Source organism: Rhinolophus hipposideros (genome assembly GCF_964194185.1).
Source record: "Rhinolophus hipposideros genome assembly, chromosome: 9".
Lineage (NCBI taxonomy): Eukaryota > Metazoa > Chordata > Mammalia > Chiroptera > Rhinolophidae > Rhinolophus > Rhinolophus hipposideros.
The window spans coordinates 50,068,056-50,095,137 of NC_138055.1; the positions used below are offsets into that span (position 1 = coordinate 50,068,056).

At 43.1% G+C, this 27,082-nt stretch overlaps 2 protein-coding genes and 1 pseudogene across 3 annotated transcripts in view; 2 read left to right on the forward strand and 1 right to left on the reverse strand.

The window, feature by feature from the left end:
• ASB8 (ankyrin repeat and SOCS box containing 8) overlaps nt 1-9,538 on the reverse strand; it is a 30,086-nt gene extending 20,548 nt beyond the window's left edge. Inside the window, exon 1 of the mRNA XM_081060352.1 lies at nt 9,412-9,538. The gene's annotated coding sequence lies outside the window, so the exon portion shown is untranslated. The remainder of the gene's footprint in view (nt 1-9,411) is intronic.
• LOC308502495 (developmental pluripotency-associated protein 4-like) lies at nt 3,196-4,206 on the forward strand (annotated as a pseudogene). Its single transcript has one exon. The product of its transcript is annotated as a developmental pluripotency-associated protein 4-like (transcript).
• Nucleotides 9,539-11,388: 1,850 nt separating the features above from the next.
• Nucleotides 11,389-13,653, forward strand: CCDC184 (coiled-coil domain containing 184). Its single transcript, XM_081060354.1, has one exon. It carries the CDS (start codon nt 11,835-11,837, stop codon nt 12,423-12,425), a length of 591 nt encoding a protein of 196 aa, XP_080916480.1. The 5' UTR covers nt 11,389-11,834; the 3' UTR covers nt 12,426-13,653.
• Nucleotides 13,654-27,082: the final 13,429 nt, after the last annotated feature.

Below are 27,082 nucleotides of genomic sequence, written 5' to 3' on the forward strand. Positions count from 1 at the left end.
GCAAAAACTAATAGAAATGAGAAATAGATAAATCCACAAAGATAGTTTAAATCCAAATATTAATTTTATTAATATTAAATATAACTGGACTAGGTACTCTAGATAAAAGACAAAGGATGCCAAAATGGGTAAAATGCAAAGCAAAACAAAATCTGACTGTATGTTATATACCAGAAACATACTTAAAACTTACGGAAACAGAGGTTGAAGGAAGAGGAATGGAAAAGGATACATCATGCACTCCATCCAAAGGAAAACTGGTGCCAGTACATTAACATCAGTCAAAATGAAATATAAAGCAAAAGGCATTATTATATTACTAAACAAGAAAACCACCTAATAATAAAAAATGTGCAATTTACCAGGAAAATATTACAATTTAAAAATGTAAATTACACTTAAATATAGAACCAGAATATAGTATAAAGCAAAAATTATCAGAACTGCAAGGACAAATTCATAAGCATAGTGGAAAATTATAATAACCCCTTCGTAATAATTTATAAGTAGACAAAATCACTTAGGATATAGAAAATTTTTATAAATAGTTTATACATTTGTTTTAAATGTACTAATGGAACTATCTAAGCTTTGCACCCAACAAATGCAAAACACATCCTTTCACGATGCATATATGTAACAATTATAAACAAAAATTTGTGTATTGGACAAGTTTTAACAAATTTCTAAAGGTTGATATTAAACAGGAAGTGTTCGTCAACTAAAATGTATTTAAACTATTAACCAATAACAAAAAGACAATTAGTAAAGTCCCATGCTTGGAAATTAAGAAATATTCATTTATTAAACAAATACTTAATGCATGCTTATTATGAGCTAGGCACACTGTTCTAGGCGCTTGGGATTATATCAGAGAGAAATTAGGTTGGTGCAAAAGTAATCGCAGTTTTTGCAATTATTTTTAACCTTTTAAAACGCGATTACTTTTGCACCAACATAATAATAATTAAAAATCTAACAATACCAAGTGTTAGAGAGAATGTGGAGTAATGAGACCGTTTACCCTGCTGGCGAAGTATAAATTATTACAACCACTTTTGAAAACAATATGATATTTTCCAGTAGAGCTGAAGATAAGCATACCATACCCTATGATTCAGCAAGTCCATCCATATGTCTAAACTTTAGAAAAACTTCTGTTATATGCACCATGAGACATGTACTAGAATATTCAAAGCAGCATTGCTAGTAATAGCTTAAATTTGAAAACAACTGAAATGTCCATCAACAGTAGAATGCAGATAAATACATGGCGGTATATTCATACAATGAAATTCCGTAGGACAATGAAAGTGAACAAAGCACAGGTACCTCAACAACAGTGATGACTTTTACAAATTTATAGTGTGGGGGGCGACTGGTTGGGTACGTGGTTAGAGCGCAGTGCTCATAACACCAAGGTTTCTGGTTCGATCCCCACATGGGCCAGTGAGCTGCGTCCTCCACACTAGATTGAAAACAATGACTTGACATGGAGCTGATGGGTCCTGGAATAACACACTGTTCCCCAATATTCCCCAATAAAAAGTAATAACAACAATAAAAATAATAATAAAAGTAAACAAATATATATTGTGAAAAAGCAAAACACAAAACAATAAAGTCTGTGATTCCATTCATATACAGTTCAAAAGAATAAATTCATCTATAAAACGCTCAAAAACAAGCAAAATTACACTATTGTTTAGGGATGTATAAACATGTGATTGATAAACTATAATAAAGAAAAGCAAGAAAAGCCACTAAGGCCATTAATAGAGGGAACTGATTTTTAATAACATAAAAAGCAACTGGAGAGAAGAAAGAAGATTTTCTTTTTATCAACCTCGACTTCTTTTTTGAGTATGGAGAATGCAAAAGGCAACAAACAGAACTCCTCAAAGAAGTCAAAGGAGAAAAAAAAGACTTGCAAATCAAGATAATAATCAAGATAGAGGCTACCCTAGGAGGGAGAAGGTTTTGACTCCAGCATAGGAATGGGGGACTTCAGGTGGCAGGGAGAGGGAGATGCTTGTAATGTTCTGTTTCTTGATTTGTGTAGTGATTGTACAGGTACTATCTTTATTCATTAAATTGTACATGTATATTTGTTCACTTTATAAATTTGTATTATATTTCACAATTAATAAAAGTCAAAAAAAAAAGAGAAAAAAGGCCAGAAAGGCGTTTTAAACATAGAGAACACATGAATAAAGGTAAAGTGCTGGGTGTATGGGAACTACAGATAGATTTGTACATCTAGAGGGTAAATAGTGTGGCAGAAAGGGGTGAAAAAAATATGAGGCTGGAGGCTAGGGGAAGCCTTTGGGACATTTTAAGATGGGTTGTGAAAAGGCTCAAATCTGAATTTCAGGTGGATTCTTCTGAATGCTGTGAAGAGACAGAGATATTGGGAGGTGGGAGAAGTGAGAAGGGTGCAGAGAAAAGGCTGAAAGGGGAACTAATTCTCCAGGCATGAGACAACTGGTCCTCAAGTTTGCTTGTAGAAATGGGGAAGAGGAAATGGATTAGAGAAGTATGTGTGGGTATCGGAGATGATGGTAATCTTATTTTGAAAAACACACAATCACTCCAGGACTCTCTCAACTTTTCTTTTGTGGTTAAAACGTGGGCCGTAGGGTGCGGACAAAGCTGGTGTCAGGGATAAATAAATCTATTTCCTCCCCCAAAAAACTCAAACAAATAAGACTTTTCCCAGTTTTCAAGATCTCTTGAAAAAGGAGAGTCAGGCTCCTTCTTCTGACATCCCCAACACTTGAAGAAATATTACTTACATGCCTCACCCTGCCTCTTGCCCTCATAGTGGAATCAGGGAAGCATGGTGCTCTCTGTCCTCTGTGTTAGTCTCAGAGCTAAACATTTACTGAGAAATTGTTTTCTAGCTTTTCCTTCTCTCATACACCTCTGTTGATTATTTCTTTTTTCCCAGTAGATCTTAGACTCAAATTACAGCCCTGGCATCTCCATGCTCCATCTTCTTAGTACCTTTGTTCATAATCACTCTTTTCTATGGAGTTAATGTCCCCTGAAACACTAATAAAAGTCCACAAGCATGAAGCAGAGAGGCCTATGTCCCACAGACCTCATTACAACTTAAACACCAGAGAGTTCAATGTTTTAATAATGTGAAGTTGTGGGCAGTTTATTATCTATCACACCTGGAGGTATCTTGGAGGTACTCATGTTGAGCAGCAAAAGCCACTAAGGCCATTAATTAGAGGGAACTGATTTTAAATAACATAAAAAGCAACTGAAGAGAAGAAAGAAGATTTTCTTTTTATCAACCTCGACTTCTTTTTTGAGTATGGAGAATGCAAAAGGCAACAAACAGAACTCCTCAAAGAAGTCAAAGGAGAAAAAAAAGACTTGCAAATTCCAACCTCTCTCAGTAGAAGCTGAAGAGAAACAGCAGGCTGTTGGTGAACCAAGTACAAAAAGAAACTCAGGGAAGGGAACCTAACGAGAAAGGTCCATGAAAGAGGATGAAGCTTCCTATCCACAAGAGATGGCACAAGACAATAAAAGAATAAGACTTTGGAAGAAGATACCAGTTCCTCCGTTGCCCTCTAAACTGCCACCCATAAACCTGATTGACCGAGACATCGTGAGGGCCTGGTGCCAGCAATTAAGTCTGGGCACCAAAGGCTTGAAATTGGAAGCATATAGGTGACTCTGCGAACATGCTTACCCTCAGCAAAAAGTTATTCCCGTCACATCAGCAGAGGCCAAGATGTTGACCACAATAAAAAGAAAATTAAAGATGGAAAAGTGGGAAATGACTCTGGAAAGTTCTGATCCTTCTAAAGTGACTACTGCCCCTGAGGAAGGGATGCCTGCTCTGGAAGGACTGGACAAGGTGTCAGGTGGTGTGTGGTCCATGGGCGAAGTCTTCCTGCACATAAAGAGGGTTGGGTCTGCCCAGCTACAGTTTTATGCTGGGCAAACCTGGGTTCCTGAAACACAGGGGAGAGTGTGTGCACTCTTGTTGCTACCTGCTAGCAAATTTCCACCCCCTTTCCCGGAGGACAATATGTTGTGCCCCAAATGTGTTCAGAGGAATAAGGTATTGATGAAAAGCCTTCAATGAGACTACAATGCCAGGAAAAAGGATACAGCTATGATGCTAATTAACCATAGAAAGGAGACTACTATCAACGCCATGATGCCACTGACCACTGAACTCCAGGCTGCTCACACCCTCCATGCTTTCTGCTTAGAAGAAGACACACAGGCTGGTGGGGTGCAGATGTTACCCTCAGACTCCCAGCAGTGCCTGCTGCTTCGTCTGTCGGGATACAGAGTCTTAGTTTTTAAAGTGGAAAAGTATTTCACAAATTGTCATTCATTGTGATTAATAAGATGAAAAAGTCAATACTATCAAATGATCATCCTTCTGAAATAGAAGTGACCTCAGCAGCTCTTTAAAGTAGGAACTTGAGCATTGTAAAGGGGTTGAGTGAAACAATACTGCACTCACACATGCTGGATTCCCCGCCTCAGAATTCTGTCTTTCTTGGGTCTGCTGCCTTGGTTCAAACTCGACTGCTTTAAGACAAAGGGAATACTGTTATTCTCTCCACTCCCCAAAACATGTTCTTAATATACAACATAACATTTTTCTAAATTTTCTTAACCTGAATTTCTATGATGTGTCTCTGGGATAAAAACACAGGGTACTTTGTCATTGTTATTTCCATTTGTAATTGTTTTGTACATTTTTACTGATTAAAAATGTTTGTGTACTTCTAAATCATAAATACATATGTTTAAAATGTACATATAAGATCATCTATTTAGGAAACTTGTATGCAAATAAATGTTAACAGTATTAAGCCAAAAGGCATTATTAGTGATCAGAACTTTTCAGTGTAATACTACACATTTTATTCCTTATATCTTATTGTATGTATACTTAGCTTTAAACATTTTTTTCTATTTTCATTTGATTGCTCAAGTTTCTATTCTATTTCCTTCTTTTTTGCCTTTATTAATTTGGGAATTTTTCTTTGTCTTCTGAATTTGCTTCTAGGTTCCTAGCACCTTAAAATAAACTTAAAATTTTCTCTTTAAAATCAAAAAAAAAAAAAAAAAAGAGCAACTGGAAGCAGATGTATGATATGGTAATGGAGGAGCTGGGATGACCAGGAGATCGGATAAGTGATTTCAGGATCAACCTCTGAGGGGAATCAGGTCCCAGTTTAATTCATTCAATCTGGGCAATCACCAGTGAAAGTCACATAAAATCGCCCTCTACTTCTTAGAGACCCAGACAGCACTGTGGAGAAGAGCAAGGTCTTCTTGAAGTTGTGCTGCTAAGATTGTTTAAAGACTAACCTCAATTCCTGGATTCCTGGAGTATTGTTTTTCTGATCCATCTTTGATTTTAATTTGGTTTTACGATCCTGGAAAGACTGAACTTTATATGTCCTTTGTTATATATTTGATGAGTGCGGATAATTTTTGTTTTTGTTTGGTTTGGTTTTAGAACAAAAGTAGGGAAGGCACAAGCAAAGGACAAAACAGCCTCAATATTATTACAGTAAAAAGTACCCGGGATTAACATTATCCTAAATTACTAGTCTACCAGTTCAGGAATCCAAAGAGAAGAGAAACACTCTTTTTGAAGTGCAGTAACACTTCTATTTATACTGTCTCTTCTTCGTTAGCTACCAATCTTATAAACAGTAGTAGCAGGGTACATTTTTTGAGCCTGTCTCTAGTAGAATAAGAGTATAAGTCAGGAGTTCTCCCTGACTTACAGGATGGGAATACAGACTTAGCACCATCCTATTCTCAAACAATACTGAGGGGAGGGGAGCGCATGCAGTCCTCTGATCTTGACTTCTGACTAAAACTTGGCCCCAGTGTCTTTGAGACTGATGGGAATAGTGGTAGAATATGCTGCTGGGGGACCGAGTGGGTGGGTAGATGATAACTCTCATTTCAAAGCTGCAAGCACTTTTCTATTTTGCAAGAGATAGAGACTTCCATGTGTCTTATAGTATTTCTTTGTTCAAAAAAAGCCACTGAAAGGGCCATGAAATTGTGTGAACATAAACCATAAATCATCAACGTAGATGGTCAAAATTAAAGAAGCTGAACTGCTCTCTAAGGTAAGACAGAGATGGAGGTCTGCAGACTACATGTCCTTAAGGAAGATGTTTCTTTGTCCAGGTGTGGATTCAGGCTTCATTCAATCCTTGAGTCAACAAATGTTTATTGAGTCATTGTGCCAGGTGCTATCCTAGGTGCTGGAGATGGCAGTGAACAAAATCAACTCCCTGTCATAATAGATCCCCCAGTTGGAAGTGAAAGACAATAAACAAACAAATGAGTAAAAATACTGTATAACAGATGTTGACAACTGCTGTGGAGAAGAATAAAGAAAAGTAAAGGGACTTTACTTTTGCCTTAAAACAAACAAAAAACAAAGCAGGTACTGTGCCTATAACCTGTGAATACATGGTTGACCACAGGAGATGGAGGAGCTGTTTTCATGCAAGACTTGTTAAAACACGGGCTTTATGGTCTGGGTGAAAAAGTCAGGGAGAAGGGCCCTGCTCTTCACTACGCTGCAGTATTTGGAAGATATGGATTACTGCTCGGGGCCCTGACCATGATACATCATGAATACCAGGGTAACCCCCATTTGTGCGTGTGGAATAGAACCACAGTGCACCCTCACAGTGGCTGCGAAATTGCAGCTAACAATGCCTTGCTGGCTTTGGGATAGGACCTCATAGCAAAGGGGAAGTGATAGAAACCATTTTTGATGGTATTTTTAGGGCCTCTAGGAAGTACGGAGAGAGCATAACTAGATGTATTAGTAAGAGTGAGACCAAGAAAATTTTGTATGAATTTCTACGCTAGAATACCACAGACTTCCTCAAGATATGACAGATGAGAAGGGTCTGGAAGCTTACATAAGTCAGAACTGAGGAACACTAAATTTCTACAAATTCTTTTCAATGGAAGAGAAGTGTGTGGCAGGCATACCACAGTCCACATCCCGCCCAGATACTTCCTCTAAATTGAGCTGATACTCTGGGAGAGGCAATTTGTCAAGCAAAATTGTCCCATGACAACTGAAATTGTGAGTTTCCTCAGGAGGTACAGCACTATCACAGCCTGAGGAGGATTCTGACTTGGAGCCAAACCAGGCCCTGGGCTGTTGGCAACTTTCTGGGGGCAGAAAATATATGGAGAGGATGGAGGATGCAGGAGGCCCTGCACCAGGGCTCCGAATACCTGTGTGTGCGTGGCCAACTACCCAGCAAAACCTAGACTGGAACTAGTCACGTCAGAGTGGAACAGGATAAAGGACTGAATGTGCACTGAAAGTAGGAAAAAGCCCCTGCAAGTGTTGACACGAGAAGCTGTTGCAGTGGGCAATGCAGAAAGGGAAGACCAGGTGAACACCAGAAAAACAGGTCTAATTGGAACAACAGGTTATTTTCCGTGGAAATTCAGACTATAGGAGAGGTTAGAAAGTCTCCTGGAATTCTTGCTGAGCAGTTAATATGGAAGAGAAAGGAATGGGGGGGCACACAGCAAGCAACTGGAAGTCTAGTAACTCAAGCCTTAAGTGAGGTGTGTGTGTGTGTGTGTGTGTGTGTGTGTGTGTGTGTGTGACCTCGTGGCCATGTCTATGACACTAGAGTCTCTTGGGAGAATAGGCAATTAGAACTTCTCTCCAGTCAAAGGCTAAAAAGATTTGAGAGTTCTTGTAAACTACCATGCCAATTTCTCTGTATAAGCATGGAGATGAGCAAAGAAGGGTGGCAAACCCCCGTGAGGGGCAAACCTCCCTCCCAGGTTGATAAAATTTAGTCTAATATGTGACAGACAAAACCTGCAACAATATGAGTATTCTTAGTCTCTCAATCTTTCTTACCTTCCAGGAAGGGACCCCTGTCATTGACAGCCTGGGGCTCCTGACACCTGTGCAGATGAGGGGAATGGGGGACAGAATCAAAGGAGCTGAAACAAGGAGTTTCTTCTTGTAGAAGAGAAACAGGATACATCCAAGAAGTGAAGGGGGTCAGGCAGTGAAAAAGCAAGGGCCATGCTTGAGAGAAAGTTTGGGGGTGTTTGGGGAGAAAGGAGAGAGAATGGCAGACAGCCACGCCATAAAGTGAATGATGAATAAAGAAGTAGGGAAGAGACGTTTAAGATGTCTTCCTGTATGCTAAACCCCTTTAGAGTTTTCCCAGAGATTATAATAAAAAATCTAAATTGCTTTTTAATTCTATTTGGCTATTAGATGTTTCTTTTGAATGTGATATCATGCTGAGATGGGCCACAAGCCAACTCAGCTTCATAAAAGTTGAATTTTGGGAGACATATCGGGGATTGTGGACCTAAGATGAAACAGTTATTCTAGACCTAGATGAATAGAGCAAGTGTCTTCATCATGACTGTTAGATTAATAATGCAAAAAGTATACCAACTATATAGAGACTGGAGATAAACTACACAACAGCTAGAGAAAACTGGCAGAACTACTGAGAATCATAATTTTAGAGAGAATGTGATGTTTGGAACTAGGTGTACCTATATGGAGACTTATATGTATGCAGCATGGAATCTATTCCCCTCTTTGGCCTATGAGATTGGAATGAAGGAACAGAACAGCTAGGTGATTCCCAGAAGACAGAGAAAGGTGGGAAGCAGAAGAAGAGTGTGAAGAGTTTCTTTTTTTCTTGCTATGTGGCATACTTTTTATGTGTGAATACTCTAGTGACATGGCCAGAGTACCCATTCAGCCTCTTTTTCCTTGGGAATGGACCCACTCAACAAACCCCGGGGCATTGGAGTCCAGAGGGCCCATCCCTGTAACCCAGCAAGATAACTGAGGCTCCACTTCACTCTCTGCATCTGTCCCCCTTATTTTCTGAGACTAGACCCTTCTCCTATTTTCCCTGTGTCATATTCACATGGAATTCCTAAAATTATCTGGTTCTGAATCTGATGCACCAATTGTTTCCTCCTTATGTTTTCAAGTTCTGCTACTTGTCCACCCCCCCAGTTCCCACCACCCGTGGCTCTCAAATGTCTGACCTGGAGCTTGACCGGATCAGCCACACCCCTTGATCTCTGCACCTGTTTCCCAAGGTCTTTCATGCTTCTCCAATAATTTCCCCTCCCTCTAGGCTCAGACCCCTTGCACTCTCAGTGGCCTTCTGCCAGCACCTCTGGGAGCATGATGTAATCTTATGCTGAAAGCCTTGACATACATGGTATCCTCAACAACAGTAGCAAAGGGCCTTGTATGATGGTATAATCCAGCTCCTACGATATGGGGGCTACATTTAATGTAAGATGAAGGCTAAGAGGGAGGCCCTATACTGGGGACAGGGTCACTCCTTGTAGATGGAAGCAAGAACTCACCTGAAGAGTGAAGGAGCCAGCAAGTCCATGCCAAGTGTTGGTCAAGAAATGTGAAGCAACAGACCCAGGCAAAAAACCCTGCAAGTCACGACTGTCTTTTCTGGTTAGAGCAGAGTATAGATTTTTTGTAGTCTTTTGGTAAAGTCAGCTGTGCTTAGGGAAACCAAGGAAACGCATTTTTGTCTTCTCCTGAGCTTTCTGAATAACCTGTAGGGCACATGACAAAGGTGGGAGAGATAAGCAAGGTGAGAGCGCCACAAGTTTGTGGAATGAGTAAGGAAGGAATGAGCAAGCAAATAGGATTGGATCATTTGTTTTAGAAAATACAATACCGTAGGGGTTTTAATTTGTTCATATATGTTTAGAAAATCAAATTTCTAATGGGTGCACAATACTTTATTATATCAGCAATGCCTTAAACACTCTGCTATGTAGGGTATTTCCCCAATTATTTCTATTTTAATAGCAGTAAAACAGGCTTACGCCAAACAGTTCTTTAGTGCCCATAAGAGTTCCTCTGGGCCAGTCCTACTCTTCCTAACCAGAGTGCACAACCAGGGAAACCTTGAACCACCAGTACACAAAACACTCACTCATACCTAGCTCTTCCCCCATCCTGGAGTGATACAGTTTGTTTCTCCTCCCCAGATTTATTTCTTCTTGTGAACTTCATTTTTGGTTTCTGATCATTTGGCTTCTCCAATTGACTAAGGTTATATTAGTATGCTGCTGCCCAGGTGCTGTTTACTTCTCAATCTGAAGCCATCTGTAAATATGTTAAATCCCATTTTTCTTCCTCCTGCTCCCCTCCCACTTCGTCCCTTAAGTAGGGAAAGGAATTGTCACAAAGGTTGAGACACTCAGTGTAGGTCTGTACCTGGGCACCAGGCCTGAGGAGGGGGAGCTATCCTTACACACAGTCCCCCCATCCACCCATCCCACACACTGTCACCCTTTCCACCTGTGAGCTGATGCAGAGGGTTATTCAGAAATAACATTATAAATTATCCAGGCCAATCCTCTAACAGATCAGGAAAAAGACTTATTTAAGGTCTCTGAATTAATAAGTGGCAGATACAAAACTCAGTTCAGGTCTCCTAAAATCCACTATGTGTGGGCTGGAGGGTTACCGATGGGGGAACAGGACATAGGGTTCTTGTTATTCATTCAACAAATGTATTGAGCACTTACTTACTACGTGCCAGGCACTATTTTAGGTGCTGGGGATTCCTTGATGGTGATGGAAGGCATGGAAGAGGCAAAAATCTCTTCTCTTATGGAGATTTCTTTTTCAAAACTTAAGTACTTTGCCTCACCATCCTGGAAAAATTCCCAGTGCCCTGGGTAGGAGTGGGTGGGCCTCTTATGGGAGGAGGAATCTCATTCTTTCTCGGTTCCTGTGCTATCTATATCTACACGCAGAGGGCTGATTTACTGCAGAAGCCGAATAGAGATGCGGAAACCTCCGGAGTGTCCTCCCCCCTCTACACCTCTCAGGCCGGCGGGCCGGCTCCAGGGCGCCGCCGCGTCCCAGCTCGTCTAGGACTCTGTATCCTGTCTGCTTTCCTGCGGACCGCTGGAGGACAGAGAAGCAGCACTCGGCTCTAGCGCAATCCTCAGAAGAAGGACTGCGGGCAGGTGAATATCCTTCCAAGGTAGTAGGCTCAGTGTGTAACACCCAGACTAGGAGAGGAGACGACCTCTCCCGGACCTGGGAGTTTATGCAGCAAACTGCTCCCATGCTTCCCTAAGAAATATTGCAACCACACGCTCTTTCCAGCCTCAGCTGAGGCCACTGCAGCGTACCCTCCCCTCCCGCTCCACCCCCTAGCTCAGACACCGGAGCCCCACTGCAGCTTCCCAGCCATCCTCCCTTTTCTTCTCCACTTCCTGGTTGCCATGGAGACACGTCATTTACGTACCGTGCGTCGCCTTGGAAACGGGAGCCTCCGCGGCGCTGCTGGGAGGCCCGCCCCTGCCGCTCCTGTCACACTTGCCGGCGCTGCCAGTTAATGGCCGGGGGGTTGTCCCGAGCTGGACCTGCTGCTGGCCTTGGCCTCGACCCGGGTCCCTGCGCGAACGCTTCTGTGATCCCGGGAAGCGGCGGGCACTTGCTGCTCGTGGCTCCGGGAGGGCGGCGCTGACACGAGCGCAATTCAGGAGGCGAGGCCGCAGGAGAGGGCACTTTCGCCCCGGGGCAAGCGGGAGAGGCGCGGGCGCTGGGACTCTCGTCGGGTCTTCGTCCCGCAGGCTCTTCCGGGGCCGGATCCTGCCGCGCCCTCCGCCCGGGACTCGTCTGCTCGCGTGGGCTCCCCGCCCCTCCCGGGAGCACCCCCTTCCCTCGGCTCCTCCCCGCCCCGCCCCCACTCTGGAGGCCGGGCTGGACCGGACCCGGAGCGGCCACCGCCCGCTTCTGCCATTCAATGGAGGACGCTCTGCTGGAGATCATGACCAAGGACGGCGGCGACATGCCCGCACCGCTGGAGGTGTCCACCGTGCCGGCCGTGGGCGACGTGATCTCCGGCGAGTACAACGGCGGCATGAAGGAACTCATGGAGCACCTGAAGGCCCAGCTGCAGGCCCTGTTTGAGGACGTGAGGGCGATGCGGGGCGCCCTGGACGAGCAGGCTTCGCACATCCAGGTGCTCTCGGACGACGTGTGCGCCAACCAGCGGGCCATCGTCTCCATGTGCCAGATTATGACCACGGCGCCCCGCCAGGGCGGCCTGGGCGTGGTCGGCGGCAAGGGGGGCTTTCCGGCAGCGCCCCAACAACCAGAGACGCCTGCTCCTGGGATCGAGGACAGCGGTTTGCTGGGTCGAGATCCCGAGGACGAGGACGACGACGAGGAAGAGGACGGAAAGAAGATGCCCCGCTCCGCCACACCCACCAGTCACTGTGAGCGCCTCGAGAGCCCCCGTGCTGCTCTCCGTGGTGGGGCCGGGCCACTTGTGGAGCCCCTCGATCTGCCCGACATTACCCTGCTGCAGCTGGAGGGCGAGGCCTCCCTGTGAGGGGACCCCGCGGGGCACCCCGTTCCCGGGCTGGCGTTGGGTTTCCGAGTGCGTGACGCCAGCGGACTCAACGGCGCGGCGCAGCACGCTTCACTCCGGTCGCTGCTCTTGTGGGTCAGGCAGAGAGAGACTCCCCGGAGGAAAGATCGATAGGGTGAAGGACTTTGGGAGCATCGAGAATTCTTTCTGCCTAACCATGCGAGACGTAGCACACTGCGGAAAGGTGAGGTTCCCGGAGAGGAAGCGCCCATCTCTGGACTCTCCCATCCATCCTCTACCCTTCCTTTCCCCCTGCCCAGCCAACAGGAGAACCCCTGAATTGTGTAAATAAAATTCTGCTTTTTCTATTATGAAAAAGGACTTTTCTAGGACTATGGCAAATAGTCTCTAACGATTTACCTAGAAATTAAGGAATTGGGGTATTCTGTTCTGGCAACAGAAAATTTACCCTTCTGCTGAAATCCAAGATATTCAGCGCTCTACAGAAGCCTCTCCCCCTCACAGATCTCTGCGGCTGCTGATTGGTAAAGGAAGCTTGAGGAGGGAACTGCAGCCCTAGGAATCTGAGAGAATGGGGTTCCCAGGGCCCCTGGGCTGGGAGGAGCTGGCTGTGAATGTGCATGAAGATATAATAGGTCGACCTCTAGGATTTTGCATGCAGAACGGATCCTGCCTTGCCACTGACTTCATCTGGAATTGCTTTATCCACTCACTGGGGCTTAGAGAACAAAGAGCCCAGTTCACAGGCAGAGACTTGGGGTGCTCAGCAACAGCCCAGATTTAGGGGACATTTGAGGGACTCTTTGGGGCCGCAGCCAAAAACTGTCTCTCTCCTGGCTACACCCGCTTAACTTCAGTTCCTTTCCTGTCAATATGTCCCCTGCCTGCTGCCTCTCGGTGTTGCCTCCATAATGTCTTGTGTGTGTTACGTGTGTTGACTTGTGTAGTAGTGTGTGAGCCCTTAGGGGCAGGGCTTGTGGCTCTGGTGTTAGGTTCAGGGGGCTTCAGACCCTTCTGTGAGCCCCTGGCTATCATGGCGCTTTCCCCTCTCCTTTCCTCTTTTCCCCCACAACCAGGGCATGGAGCATGTGGCTGTCCTGAGGTTCTTAACTGATGTGCCTCCCTCCCATCTCCTCAAGTGGTGACTTTGTGTGCCCTTCCTCCTCCTCTGTGTATTCCTTCTGAATGCTTTCCTTGGTATTAATCTTAATAAAGAGGTGTCATCTCCCCTCCTTGCTGACTGGTCCTAGGGCGATGTCAGGGTCGGGCTTCTGGGCCCGTTGCATGGACCAGGACTTAGTGGGAGCCGCAGGGACCATGCCTTCCCTCCTCTCTCCTTGCCTCCAATTCCAAGGAGTTGACCATCCCTGCCCTGGTTTGGACAGTCCTTGCCAACTCTACCTGCTTTCCCTTCCATCCTGGACCTTGACCTCCAGCTGGACTGGGAAAAGAAAGGGTACGTGTTGAGACTCCCAAATTAACAAGGGCTTTTAGTAGCCAGAACTCCAGATGTACAAGAGACTTCTTTTCAAGTGAAGCACCTGGCCCCTGATAAATGATTTCCAAATCTGAGTCCTGGAATGGCAGACATGACACCTGTTTCCTGGGAGGTTTCCTGCGAGGGTATTGTTCGGGAGGTTTTGCCGGGGATTTCTGGGCAGAGTGACACATCACAAAGGAAACTGCAATAACTGCCTCAGGCCTCTAGTGGAGAATGCCGGTAAGGTGTTCCCCAGGGAGCTGAGACTGACATCAGCTCTGGTCAGCTCCCTTGGGCGTTGGAGATTTCCCAAGGCTATCCCAAATAAAATTTGGGAGCAGAATGAAATAGGGTGCTGTGTGTGTGTGTGTGTGTGTGTGTGTGTGTGTGTGTGTGTGTGTGTTTGCTGCTGGTTGCTGCAGAGAGGTGAAAAGAGCATTGGAGTCACAGAATCTCAGTACTACACTGACTGACTTCTTGAGACTTAGTTTCTGTATGTGTAAAATGGGGACAAAAAGTTGTAGGGGAGAAAATTATCTAAGGCCCCTGGGAAGTCTTGTGCAAATGTTAGTTTTCTTATATGTAGTTTTCTTGGTGGGGGTCGGGAGGTGTGATGGTGATGACTGGCTCTTCTGGGAAAACAAAACTACCTAGGGAAGGTTCTAGAAACTCTCTTTTTATATAATCCTTCCCTATCTAAAGAACTCTTATCCTTCAGAATAATCAAGTAAAGGGGGATGATGAGATTCCCAAGCTGAAATGGGTCTTTTCCTCATAAATGTCATGCAGTTATGGGCCAAAAAGGTCTTGGGGGCCAGCCCTGTACACAATATGACCAGAGGAAGCTTTGAGTTGTACAGCGGTTGGGGAATGTGGTCTGGGGCCCTCTCTAGTTGCCCTAGAGAGGGCAACTAAAGCATATTAGTGGGGATGTGTCCCTGGAAGTGGCTAGAAGATAGGTTCCTGTTATGGTTCCAGTATTCAGCACCAATATCAACAATAGTAGCTATCATTTATTGAGCACTTATTGTGTGCCAGACACCGTGCCCAATATTATCTCCCAACAACCATACAAAGTAGGTACTATTAGTTTCACTTAACAGTTCCAGAAACAGATTCCAAGACTTGCTCAAGGTCACACAGCTAGTAGTTGGCAGAACTTAAACCCAGGTCTTCTGACTTAAAGAACCCTTGATAGGAGCCATGCTACTAATTGCTCTTTTATTTGGATCTTCAGAGAAGAAAGTCCCTTATTCCCCAATCAAGAGTCTAAGAGTCCTGAAAAGGAAATAACATTACTTTCAGTCACTTTTTTATCTTCTCAATTGGAACAAGAAATTGCAATTCAGGTTTTGGTGACCCTTCTCAGATGCCAGTGGATGTCAATACAAGAATGGCACCAAGAAGATGGTCTTCTGGACCTGCTCCTTGAGAGGAAGAAGCCGATGTTCCCAGATGCTCCCTGACAAAGCTCCATTCTTGTTCTTTACCGTTCCCTATAGCTCATATTCTGCAGAGTCTGATGTGAATCCCAAAGCAGTGTAGCCCTTTTAGCCTCTGTAGAAAGGTCTGGTTGAACCCTTGAAGCCTTGACTCTATTTTGGTTCCCCTTCTTATGCCAACTGTTCTAAATGTGTCATCAGTCCCCTAACCCAGCCTCCTAGAAGTTTTCTACCTATTCCTTCTAAGTCCAGATAGATACAAAATATCTCCCCAGGAAAAGCAATTCTTCACCTTCCTTCAGTGACATGCACCAGCTTCTCACAGGGATCCAACACAGGTTAGTCTCCCACCTCCTTCTTCCACCCTATTCCCCACTCTCCTCTTGATTTCTCCTTTGGAATGCACCTGATGAGTGAGTTTCAGATGAGATTCCTAACCTGGGACACGATGGAAGTTCAGAGGCCACAGCCCCTTGAAATTGAATGCAAAAATCATGTAAGTATGTACATTGTCTAGAGAAAAGGTCTGTTATTTCAACTTAATTCTTAAAGGTAAGAATTAAGTCAAAAAGAATCACTGAACCAAAGAGTAATGAGACTTTTTAACTTGGAAAACACCAAAGAAGAAAAGACCCTGCCTGAACTGGTACTATACTGAACTGGCAATACACCCTTGCTTCCTGGGGCCTCCAGGGTATTTCCTACACTGATTGAAGCTCTTCACATGAGTCTGATTACTCCCCACCTACTCAACAAATCCAAATTATACTGGTATTCATTAGAATATGCTAAGAATGTAATAATACTTAGAATCTGCCAGGGCACGACTGCTACACAGAGGTGAGGAGATGGTCCCCTCCGTAGCTACATCTGGGCTCCACACAACATTGCAGGTAATTCATCACAGCTCTTTCAGTTCCTGGCACTCCCACCTCTCACGCTCTAAGGGAAATCTCTCAGGGTTAGCTCTTCATCTCAAAAGACAAACACATACACATCTGTAGAAACAAGCTACAACTTTAGCCTGGTACAACTAAAATCTGTACTAGAGAAATAGAAATAGCTTATTTTTCTAAGAGTTGCAAACTGGCCTCTAACATAAGTCCGCAGTTTTATGTGGACTCAGTATCACCACAGACAGGGTCTCCGCTTGATATGTATAATGAAATGGCTCACCCAGTTTCCCCACAAATAAGGAACAGTTCTTTCCCAAATACATTTAAGTCTATGCTTCTTATGAGACAAAAGAACTAACTGCATCTTTGAAAAGGCAGGTTTTCCTAAGCATTTCCCCCATCTGCATCACTGTAGAAATTCAGCCAAGCTACTCAGCTACAATAAGACACGATATAGAAATACAAAAGCAGTATTCTTGACTCTTTTATCCCAGCTACCACTCCCCGCCTTCCCACCTCGACTATTTCCAGAGGTGAATTCCCCCAGAGAAACACAGCCTTTCTGCTTGGAAGCACTGTGCTTATAAAAAGAAGCCTGCTCTGTAAATACTGCTGTAATGGTGCCACCTGGCGAGGTGCGGGATCATTACAAGGGGACCCCCAAAGGGAATTTATGGCTTTCAATTCAACAAGCACTACCAAATGCTTACTAACCGCCGGGCTCTCTGCCAAATAGTGGGTGGCAGGGATAGAAGAGGAAATTGAATAAATAAAATGTATTTGGAGAACATAAAAACAAACTGCGATACATTCCTAACACGTTTCCCCCAGCCTCATACACACCTATAATCCTGAAGATTAATCTTGCTAAACCACAGCTCTGAACACATTCATTCTCCTCGGAAATCTGCATGATGTCCCCATCACTTCCTGAATTAAATACAAAATCCAGTGGTGGAGGGGAGTCAAGAGCCTCCCTAATAAGACCTAGCATGCTTTTTTGCCCAGACATTTCACTTCCCAGGTACACTGTCTAGTCACCAACCCATCAATTGGAAGTCCGTGTCATCCAGTCAGCTAGAAATGATTCCCAAGGGTATCTCAGTTCTTTTCATCTCTGGATGAGTGGACTGGATGAGTTCTGCCTGGCTGTTAATTACGTTTCCTTTAGTCTTCCCAAGTGCAGTCAGATACAAATCTTTACTCCAGAAAAGGGATTTCTATCTCTGTCGCCTGTACCAGTTTCTCATGGGGTGTCCACCAAGGCTGCTTTTCCCTATTCCCTCTTTTCTACTACCTGTAAATGGGAAATCCTGCGAAACAATATGCGAAGCACTTTGATTATGAATGTGTGCTTTTATTTCTAGGGATAGGATTCATAGCTTTCATCAAATTCTTAAAGTGGTCTATAAAGCCAAAAAGATGAGCAAACCCTACAGTCCAAATATGCTATTCACCAGTCCCCAGAAATGCTCGTTTTCCTGATCTGATTCTTGGCTCATTCTCTTTACTCTTCCTACTCCATTCCATTCCAGTGTGATCTCTTCCTCCTTTTTAAATGCCCCAATTTTTTTGTTTGTGCCTCCTTTGGGGACAATTACTATATTTTCTTTTTACTTCCATTTTTCTTCATGTGCTTCTTATTCCCCCTTCCAGGTTATGAATACCTTGAGAGCTGGAACTGCTTTTTTATTTTTACAGTCTCTGAAGTATTTACCTTATTTTATTGACTTTCACGCAACATCAATTGTGTGGTACATCATTATTTTAGGTGCCATTAAAAAAGAAAAAATACCGCCAATTAAATTGTCACTATGCTTTCTTATCTCTTATATTTTAAAATCTCACTCGTGCTTAAAGAGCTCATTTAGCCTTATTTAGAGATAAAACTTTTTTATATCACTACAAGGCACACAAATATAACTGAAAAGTCATTACGATATTCTTATACTTTCTTCATATTGAGTCTGACACTTCTGACTCACGTATTGATTCAGAGTTGTTGACATCTGTATTTTTCCATGCATTTATATTCTCTGGACCATGTTAGTGTTACTGAAGCACCATTTCTTAAAAAGAGAGTGTCACTATTGTCTCTGGGAATTTCTTCTAGGCCACAACATCTGTTCCACAAGTTTTAAAGCTAGGACTTTTTTTTCGTGCCAAAAAGTGTTCAAGGAAGATGTTCAGACAATAGCCAGGACTAACATTCCTTCAAATGATCTTTAAATTGTTAATTAAATGAAACACCAGGGGATTGTAGATTTCTAGTCATGCCACCTAGAATAACAACAAGGCCCAGCCAGGCGTGTGTAGGTAATGACAACTGTGCCATAACTGCTGCTTGGCCAACAGTAATTGTAAGCTGACATCGATAATTGCTTATGGACACACCCCATTTCAGAGATGTTAAACTGTGGGGGGAAAGTGTGTCTGGAATCAATGAAATTATCAGCAAGGGACCTTTTTCATAATAGGTAGAAAATAAGTGTTTAATTGAGTCTTAAATATATAAATGAAAAATTAAAGGGTTTTAGAGCTGGGAATAAAAAATAATATGCCACCATCTCTTAGAATCTTCAAAAATGTTATTGCTGAAAGAAACCTTAGTGATGCTCATATAGCCATTTTATATTAACTCACATGTCTGACGAGTCTGCCAATGTCTCAGATAGATGATTAAATGTGGCCCAAAGTCAATCTCCAAAATCTGGGAATTCCACAGCATTTCATACAATTTCTGCAATGTCCTATGGTTTATTTGCTTCTGATTCCCTCTGTATCCACACCCCTGAATCCATGCAAGCTGCCTCAGTTGACTCCTTATCAACTCTGGGACAAATAAAATAATGCTTTTACTGGTTTCAATAAGAAATATAACCCTACAAGGTATTTACAATTTTTTATTGTAGACTTGAATAAAATGGGGAAAAAAAGAGACAGGAGGAGTGACCTCAAGGGAAGTTCCCATTGAGGACTTTATACCTTTCACAGATCCTTCACCCTATCCTTCCTTTACTCTCTTCTTCCTCCTTCCTGTTCCAGTAAAGAGCATGTGAGAAAAATAGTTTCTCTCACATTTCATCCCCTGGGTGGTGAAAATTTACCTATTTCTACCACAAGTACTTTATTAAAAAGTATAGCCTCCTTCTAAGAGGATTTACAGTGAATAAATATTATTTCATTGCATATAATTAAAGAATGGATGGGATGACATTCCCAAGGTTGCAGGTGAATGACAGCATTAGGCCCAGAACCCCGTTCATCTGAAGTATAGATCAGTGGGGTTTCCCCCCTGTTAAATGGTACTGTACCTTACTCTGCTCTAAGTGATCACAACCTGCTAAGGAAAGCTTAGGGTGGCTTGGATTCAGCTTTGGGAATAAAAAAGGAAAGTCAAAATTCCTTCTGAAGCAAGCAAGTAATTCTTATAAGCATGATGGTAAAAGGCATCCCAGAAGGGAACCATGACTGAATTTTGATGTCAGCAAATATTTTACCAACTGCCGAGCATATCTTATGGAAAGTGTTAGGCTCTGGGACAGACTCCAAGAAATTATGCTGCCCGCCCTTAAGTTGCTGACAGTCTAATGATGAAGGAATGACTTGGGACAGAGTGCTTCTCAGAATCCTGAAGGTAAAATCTGTGTTCAGTTAGCATTGTTAACTGAATTAGAAGCACTTTAATCTAAAAATGGGAATGGTATGTGTGTGTGCTGGTGGCCAGGAGGTGGGGATGACAAGATAAAATGGAGAGGACAAACATTTTAAAAATACTGAGAAAACCCCCCAAATTGTATACTACAGAGGACATCAAGTAAGACATTGGAAGAAAAGCATAAGTGTTTAATTGTAGCAGGGGTGACATCCTCTAATTCTCTGGAAAAAGTAAGTAGAAAGGAGTTGGGGTGGGGGGCAAAGTACTTATGGCCTTTACATCAGTGCACGGAATACAGGAAATACACAAATAGAACTTGACATTTTATACAATGAGGAAAATAATATCTCACAGATATAAAAAACAACCTGGTAAGATGGGACTCATGCCTGGAACATGCAGTAAAAAAAAGATACAGTGCATTGTTCCAAAGAAACAGAACTTGGTTCCAATGTGTGATTGGAAAGGAATTACCAGTTATGCAACACACACCATATATTTGTGAAGAACCTGCTTCTGGGACAGAAGCAGCAGCTTTACTGTGATCTCCAGAAAGTCAGTCCTTGCCTTCAGCATTTCCAAAATTGGAACAGGGAAGGAGGAAGAAAAAGAACAGGGAGGGAAGGAAGGAAAGCAGGAAAATGACAAAGACAGTAAGTAGGAGGAATAAAACAAAAATGAAAGAAAGTGATAGTAGAATCGGAGGAGCACTTCTCATCAGAAAGAGTCTTATATGGGATTATATGTGCTTGAGAGTGGAAACAAGAAAGAAATTATCAAGGTGAAGATAAAAGAGAAGAAAAGAAGTGATATCATTATAAAAATATGCTAGAGTCTGCCAAAACATAAGCTGGATCATATAGATCCCGGAAACAAATAAATGACACCAGCACAAAGCCAAGTTCCAGATGTGAGGGGAAAGTTCATCTAACGTAACATAGTCCTTCAGAAGGAAGAGGATGGCAGAGCAGAACAACAATTCTGCATCTAATTCTGACTCACAAAGATGGAATTGATTAGTGAAATGGGAGTGAGGAAAATCCTAAGAGAAAGTACCTGCCATTTTGGTTCTTCCTGACAGACAAGGAAATGAGGTGAGATGTGTACCCAGGGCTATGGGAAGTCTAACTTCAAAGAGTTACAAGATGTGATTTTTCATAGTCTGAGGGAAAGGCTCAAGGAAGATGAAATTCTCTTAAGAATGAAATTCAGTCAGTGCAATTACTTTGGAGTCCAATGAAGAAGAGGCGTGGATGGAATGACTCTAGGGACCTTTCCAATGAACTCAGATTTAGAGATGTCAGGCAGAGAGTAGGCATGACTAAGAAAGTAGTCCACAGAGTTCAACACTTTCAAAAGCACAAACCATAAAGCAAAAACTGAGGAATTTGATTACAGAACAATTAAAGAGTTATGTTCTATAAAGGGCACCACGGACAAAGTTAATAGGCAAATGGCAAAATGAAGAAAATATTTGCTTTGCCTAAAACTGACAAGGATATAATATCATCTTAGAATATACAAGGAACTCCTGCAAATGAACAGGAAAAAGATAACCCGATAGGGAAAAAAGGGTGCGAAAGATATCAACGAACAATTTACAGAATTAAAAAAAGCAAATATGTATATGGAAATTTAATGAAAACCATTAGTAATCAAATGCAATTTAAAGCCACAATGAGATATCAGTTTACACCTATCAAACCAAGAAAAATTAGAAATCTAGATAATTACAAATGTCAAGGACGTGGAAATATAGAATTTTGCACTGCTGCAAGAATGGTTGCACTACTTCTGGAAAGCTATTTGGCATTACTTGAACACATTAAATAGAATCATACCCGATAGCCCAGCAATTCCTCTGTCTAAGTAATATAAAACCAATTCTTTACAAGTCCAGAAGGGAATTAATATGAGGGTGTTCTCCGCAGGGTTATTTGTAGTGGCGCGGAGTTGGTGTTCACTACTGGAGGAGTGGATAGGTACAATGTGGTGAGCACACACCATGGAATGCTAAAAATCAGTGTGAAGCAACAGATTGAATGTTAGCATCTGGCAATGTGGGTGGAGATGAAACACAGTGCTTAGTGAAAAAACTAAGACACAGAATGAGACATATAGCTCAGTAGCTTTGGAGTACATTTAAAAATACATGCCTACAAAATAATAACTATTTTCTGAGAACATATTTAAACAGAAATGACACATTAAGCACATTAGAAAAATGCCTATTGTGGGGTGGGAGGGTAATGGGGGTGGAGATAAAGGGTATAAAGATAGAAAAGGAAATAAAGATAGAAAACACGAGAGCCTTTCCTTGCCGGGGACCAATGATGGTGTGTTGTGAACTGAGGAGTGTGATTAACTCAATCCTTTGAGGAACAAAAACTTCAATACAAAATAGAGCAAAACACAAATATATCAGCACCTAGAGCATGAACAGAATAGCACTTGGACGAGAAAAAGCTGGAATAAGGAAAACCTTGCAAAATACTGACAGTGAAATGGGCTTGTTGTTCCCAATAAGAAGTACAAAAGAACAGATCAGTCTGATGTTTGGGACACATGAGGTGTTGTTTACAGTTAGAAGAGAAAAAGGAACATTTTTGGAGGTACTGATTTAGATGTTTGAAATATTTTACCTAACTTAATCCTCATAACCACATTGAGGTAGATATTATCTTAATTAAGACTTGTTTGGTTGCAACAAATAGAAACCCATCTGTAATAGTGTGTGGTGTTTTTTTTTGGGGGGGGTGGGGAGAAGTTTATTAAAAGGATGCAAGGTTTTATGTCACAAAACCCGAAAACAAGAATGTAGCTGGGCCTCCCAAGAAACAGATGGCATACTCAAATTAGGGTAGTTTGAGAAGAGTTTAACAAAGGATTATTTACAAAGGTGTGGCAGGGTGTAGAAAAATCACAAGATGGATACAGCACCCAGAATCTAGTATTAGAGGGGCTAAGCCTGAAGAGGTCACCGGAATGGTGGCTCCAGAACTCAGAAAAAGGGAGCTATCTGGGGTTCCCGTCCCACATTTTTGGCCCCTGGGTTAGGATATAGTAACTAGAGCCTGGCATTGCACCCTCCAGACACCGGTAATGGGTGATGGTGGTTAGAAATACTCAGAGAACTAGGTAAAGAGGGCCACCTGACAGGAGCTCAGCTCTTAGCTAAAGGGACTCAAGGGGCTTTGCCACAACCGCCACAGGGAAAGAGACAGAGGATTAAATACCCCAACCTCACACTTCTACTTCATTTTGATCTCCTGCCTATGCTACTCATTGGCTGAACGCAATAGAAAGCCAGAGGTAAGGGAATCTGTTGACTTGGTCCCTAGCCCAGAGTTAGGGGAAGAGCGTGAGGCTCTGATCTGAAGAGGCAAACAGACACCTAGGTCTTTAGACTGGAAAATAAAAACAAACACCTGTAATCAGATTGGAAGTCCAAAAAGATGAGATTTTTAAGACTGCCCCTAGAAGCTCTAGACATGTTTAATTTTCATGTCCTGGGTAAACCATATTTCAATATATTAAACTGAATATTTCGGCTGAAGTCACTATTAATAGGCGCCTCAGGGCTTCCTTGTGGGCACAAGGGCTCTGCATACTCCCGCTCCACTCCTTTCACCTTTGCTTTTGTTTGGTCAATACATCAGGGTTCTGCTTAAGATTTTATGGAGGCAATAGAGCTCCTATGTCCAGGTACTGTGCTAAGGACTCAAAAATAAATCAGAATAGTAGGAAGACAGCAGTAAATAAACAAGAAGAGTACAGTGTTAGGAAAACGCACAAGTTATGAAGGAAACTCAGAGAAAGTCCAATGAACCCAGAAAGGGGAAGGGATCAAGGAAGATTTTCCGGAGTGGATAACTGGAAAGGCGAGGTAAGGAAGCTCAGAAGACATTGCCGCTTTACAAAAGAGGTAAGAGGAACCCAACAGCTATGCAATTCGCTAAAAGGCGGGAGGGCGCTATCCCCTGGAAAGACCTAGGCTAGGGATGGGCGGACAAGGCTAGGAGCTAGGACTCCGTGGGATTGGCAAGATCTCCGCGCAGGCCTGCCTCCAGCCTTGCTGCGCCCGCATCCCATCCCATCCTCTGACAAAGGGACGAGGCATTTCAGCAATTCCACTCTGCTCGGAGGGGATCCCAAGCCCAGCGTCTGCATCTTCAGCGGCGGAGGGTGGCAGCCCAGTCTCCAAAAATAGCTCTTGTTTCCCAGAGGTGGTCCAATTAGCGCGCTCCAGCCCTGGCGGAGCGGCCCAGGAGAAGGCGCACATTGGTCGCCACAGCTGTGATCCGAGAGGCTGTGCAAGGCTGATTGGTGGCAGGCTCTTAGCGCGGACCACGCCGGGCTGTAACTGGGTCAGAGCCTGCAACCTCTAAGGTAGTTTGGCCATGCGGCACCGAGCCGGCTCAAGGAAATGACAGGGGACTGGGAAGGGGCACGCACTTCAGGGTCGCTTCTTGTTACTGCATTTATGTGGGTTTTCATGGCCTCTGGGGTTTCTGGGGACTCTTTGTGTGCGTCCCAGGTCCAGGGACCAAGCAAGGCAGAGGCTGCAGCAGGGGAGACGCTTCCAGGATTGCTCATGCGCGAGAGCCCCACTCTGTGTTCCCACCTGGCATCCGGAGCTCCCGGGATCCCAGGACCTTGAACGAGAAAGTGCTCGCCCTTGAGAATACAGTTCTAGGTCACTCAGCCTGAGTTTTCAGCACTCCGGTCCCTGCTCACCCTCTGTCATCCACGTTGAACGTACCATTTAAACAGTCATGCAGTTCCTCTTGCTTGCAATCTCTCCTCCCTGGCTTCTATCCCCTCTTCCCCCATTTTCTACCTCACAATTCACTGCTTATTCTTTAAGGCTTAGTTGTAATATCACCGCCTCGGCATAAAGCCTGCTCCATTCTTGGAGACAGTTATTCGATTACCTCCTTAGGAGCACTAGCTCTGGAACTGGCGCCCCAGTTAGAATTGCCGCGGTGCCATTTGAAATGCGGTGTGATTTTGAGCAAATCACTTATCCTCTATAAGCCTCGGCTTTGCATCTCAAAATGGAAGTAATACTAGTGCTTCAAAGGTTTTGTGAAGATTAAATGTAAAGCTGTTAGTATATAAGTGCTTAATAAATATAAGCTGCTGTTATCATCTGCCCTCCCAACGTACTTTTTATAGGCCTCTTACAACCTTTTTCCTTGGTATTACCATTGTTTGTTCTTGTCTGCCCTATGTGTGAGCTTAAAAGCTAGAATTGTCTTGTTTATGATGTCAGCAAATAACAGTGCCCAGCCAATGTAAGCTACAAAATTATTTTTCAGAAAACTTTTTAAAAAGCATCCTTTCCTCTCCTTTTCCTTTCTTCCTTTTTTCTTTTTCCTTTTAAAGGCTTGTTGAGGCAGTAATTTTCAGACTTGGAGAAGAAGCTTAAATCCTATGGGAAAGAACAAGCACTTCTTTTGTTCTCCATGGTGACTAAGAAGACCTTACTATTCCCCTTTCTACTTGACTAAACTTTACACGGGTTTCTTCTTGACCATGGGCCCCTGACCTCCCCTTTCTTAGAGCATTTACTTGTAAATGTAAATTCTTTCTCTGCCCCTTTGAAATGTATATAAATCTCCTTAAAAGCCTCTTCCTAGTTCTAAGACCCAGGGAATGTCTTTCTCAAGGACCTGGGAGCCATCCCTTTGAAATGTAATCCTCAAGGAAGATAGCACTCCTATTTCCTAGTCTCTGTGGGAGGGTAAGAGCAAAACTTCAGTGGGCGCCTTGTTCAAAATGGTGAAACTACCGCCAACAAGCTTATTTTTCCTTTGGGTGAGGCTCCCCGTCATTGCAGCTCTAAAAAACTCCCCAGCCACTTGTTTCAGCAGAGTTAAGTTCAATCTCCTATTGCAACAGTATTCAAGTCTTTCCTACCGGTTTAACTTTTCCTTTAACTACACCTGGCCCGGTGTAATTTTTCTTTGATAATGGAAATCTTTAGGTTCTGCACTTATTGTTTCTTCTTGATTACAGTGGTATCTCATTTCGTCCACCTCTCTGTCTAAGAAGTGCTTCTCACATGTCCCATGATATCTAGAGATTCACCAGTTTGGACTCAAAGGATTAGAGCTTGTAGAGTGAAGCTACTGCTTTAAGTCATTGCAGAGGGTAATATGTGATATAAAGATGTGGAAAGGGTGGAACATCTATTTGAGGGCATCCTAAGTGATTTGCATTCATCTTATGGAAGTGGTACTAGAAAATAAAGAACAGGCTTATCATCTTTTCTTGCCTATCTATTATGAAAGGGGCATGAGAAAGATGTAATTTTCAAAGGAAGAGAACAGCTGAGAATATAATACCCTTCTAAGAGGTGCTGGGTTTGGTTAAGGAGAGAAGCTGGAGGAAACCAGAGAGGTCAGGGTTGCAAATAGAAAGGCTTCTGCAATGGTGAAGGTAGGGTGGAAAGATATTCTTTAAAGTACAGGAGATGAAATGGACCCATTTAAGATGAGGATTAAGGTGGAATAGGATTGAGTTGCAGTGAAATGAAAGATGGTTGAGAAAAAGGAAGGCTGGAGGGAGAGGGGAGTTAATCTGGGGTATGAATAACGGAAGGAAACTGGTAGTCTGAGAAGCTTGTAGAGGCACTTACTATTTGGATCTGAAGGGAAATACCAAGCAGTCATGTTACTTTGGCAACTAGAGGATTTAGGAGAAGGGGTTTGACACACTGGCCTTTCCCACCTGTCCTTCCCCAACAAAACACAAAGTATAAATATAAATAGAATGCAGTATTGGCAATTTAATGCCACCACAAATTCTGCCTCAAGGACTAGTGGAGGTTAAAAAGATGGAGTTCAGGCTGCTGATCTTTAGTTTTTCTTCTTTTCTCTAATTGACTTTTCATAATCTCAACACTGCTCTCTAATTATCTTTTTCTTACTTCTTCCCCTACTTTTCTCATATAGGAGCAGGGTGGATGAGGGCATATTCAGGATATGAGAGTGGAATGTGAGAAAGAAAAATAGAACGAAATGAGAAGTTGAAAGAGGAAAAGGTTTACTCCTAAATGTGTATGCCAAACTCAGGCTGGGAATAATAGCTTGTCAAAGTACTACACAAATAAAATGGAGTTAAATGCACTTATGTATTTATCAGGTTTTGTTGTGAAAACTTAGAAGAAATAAAAG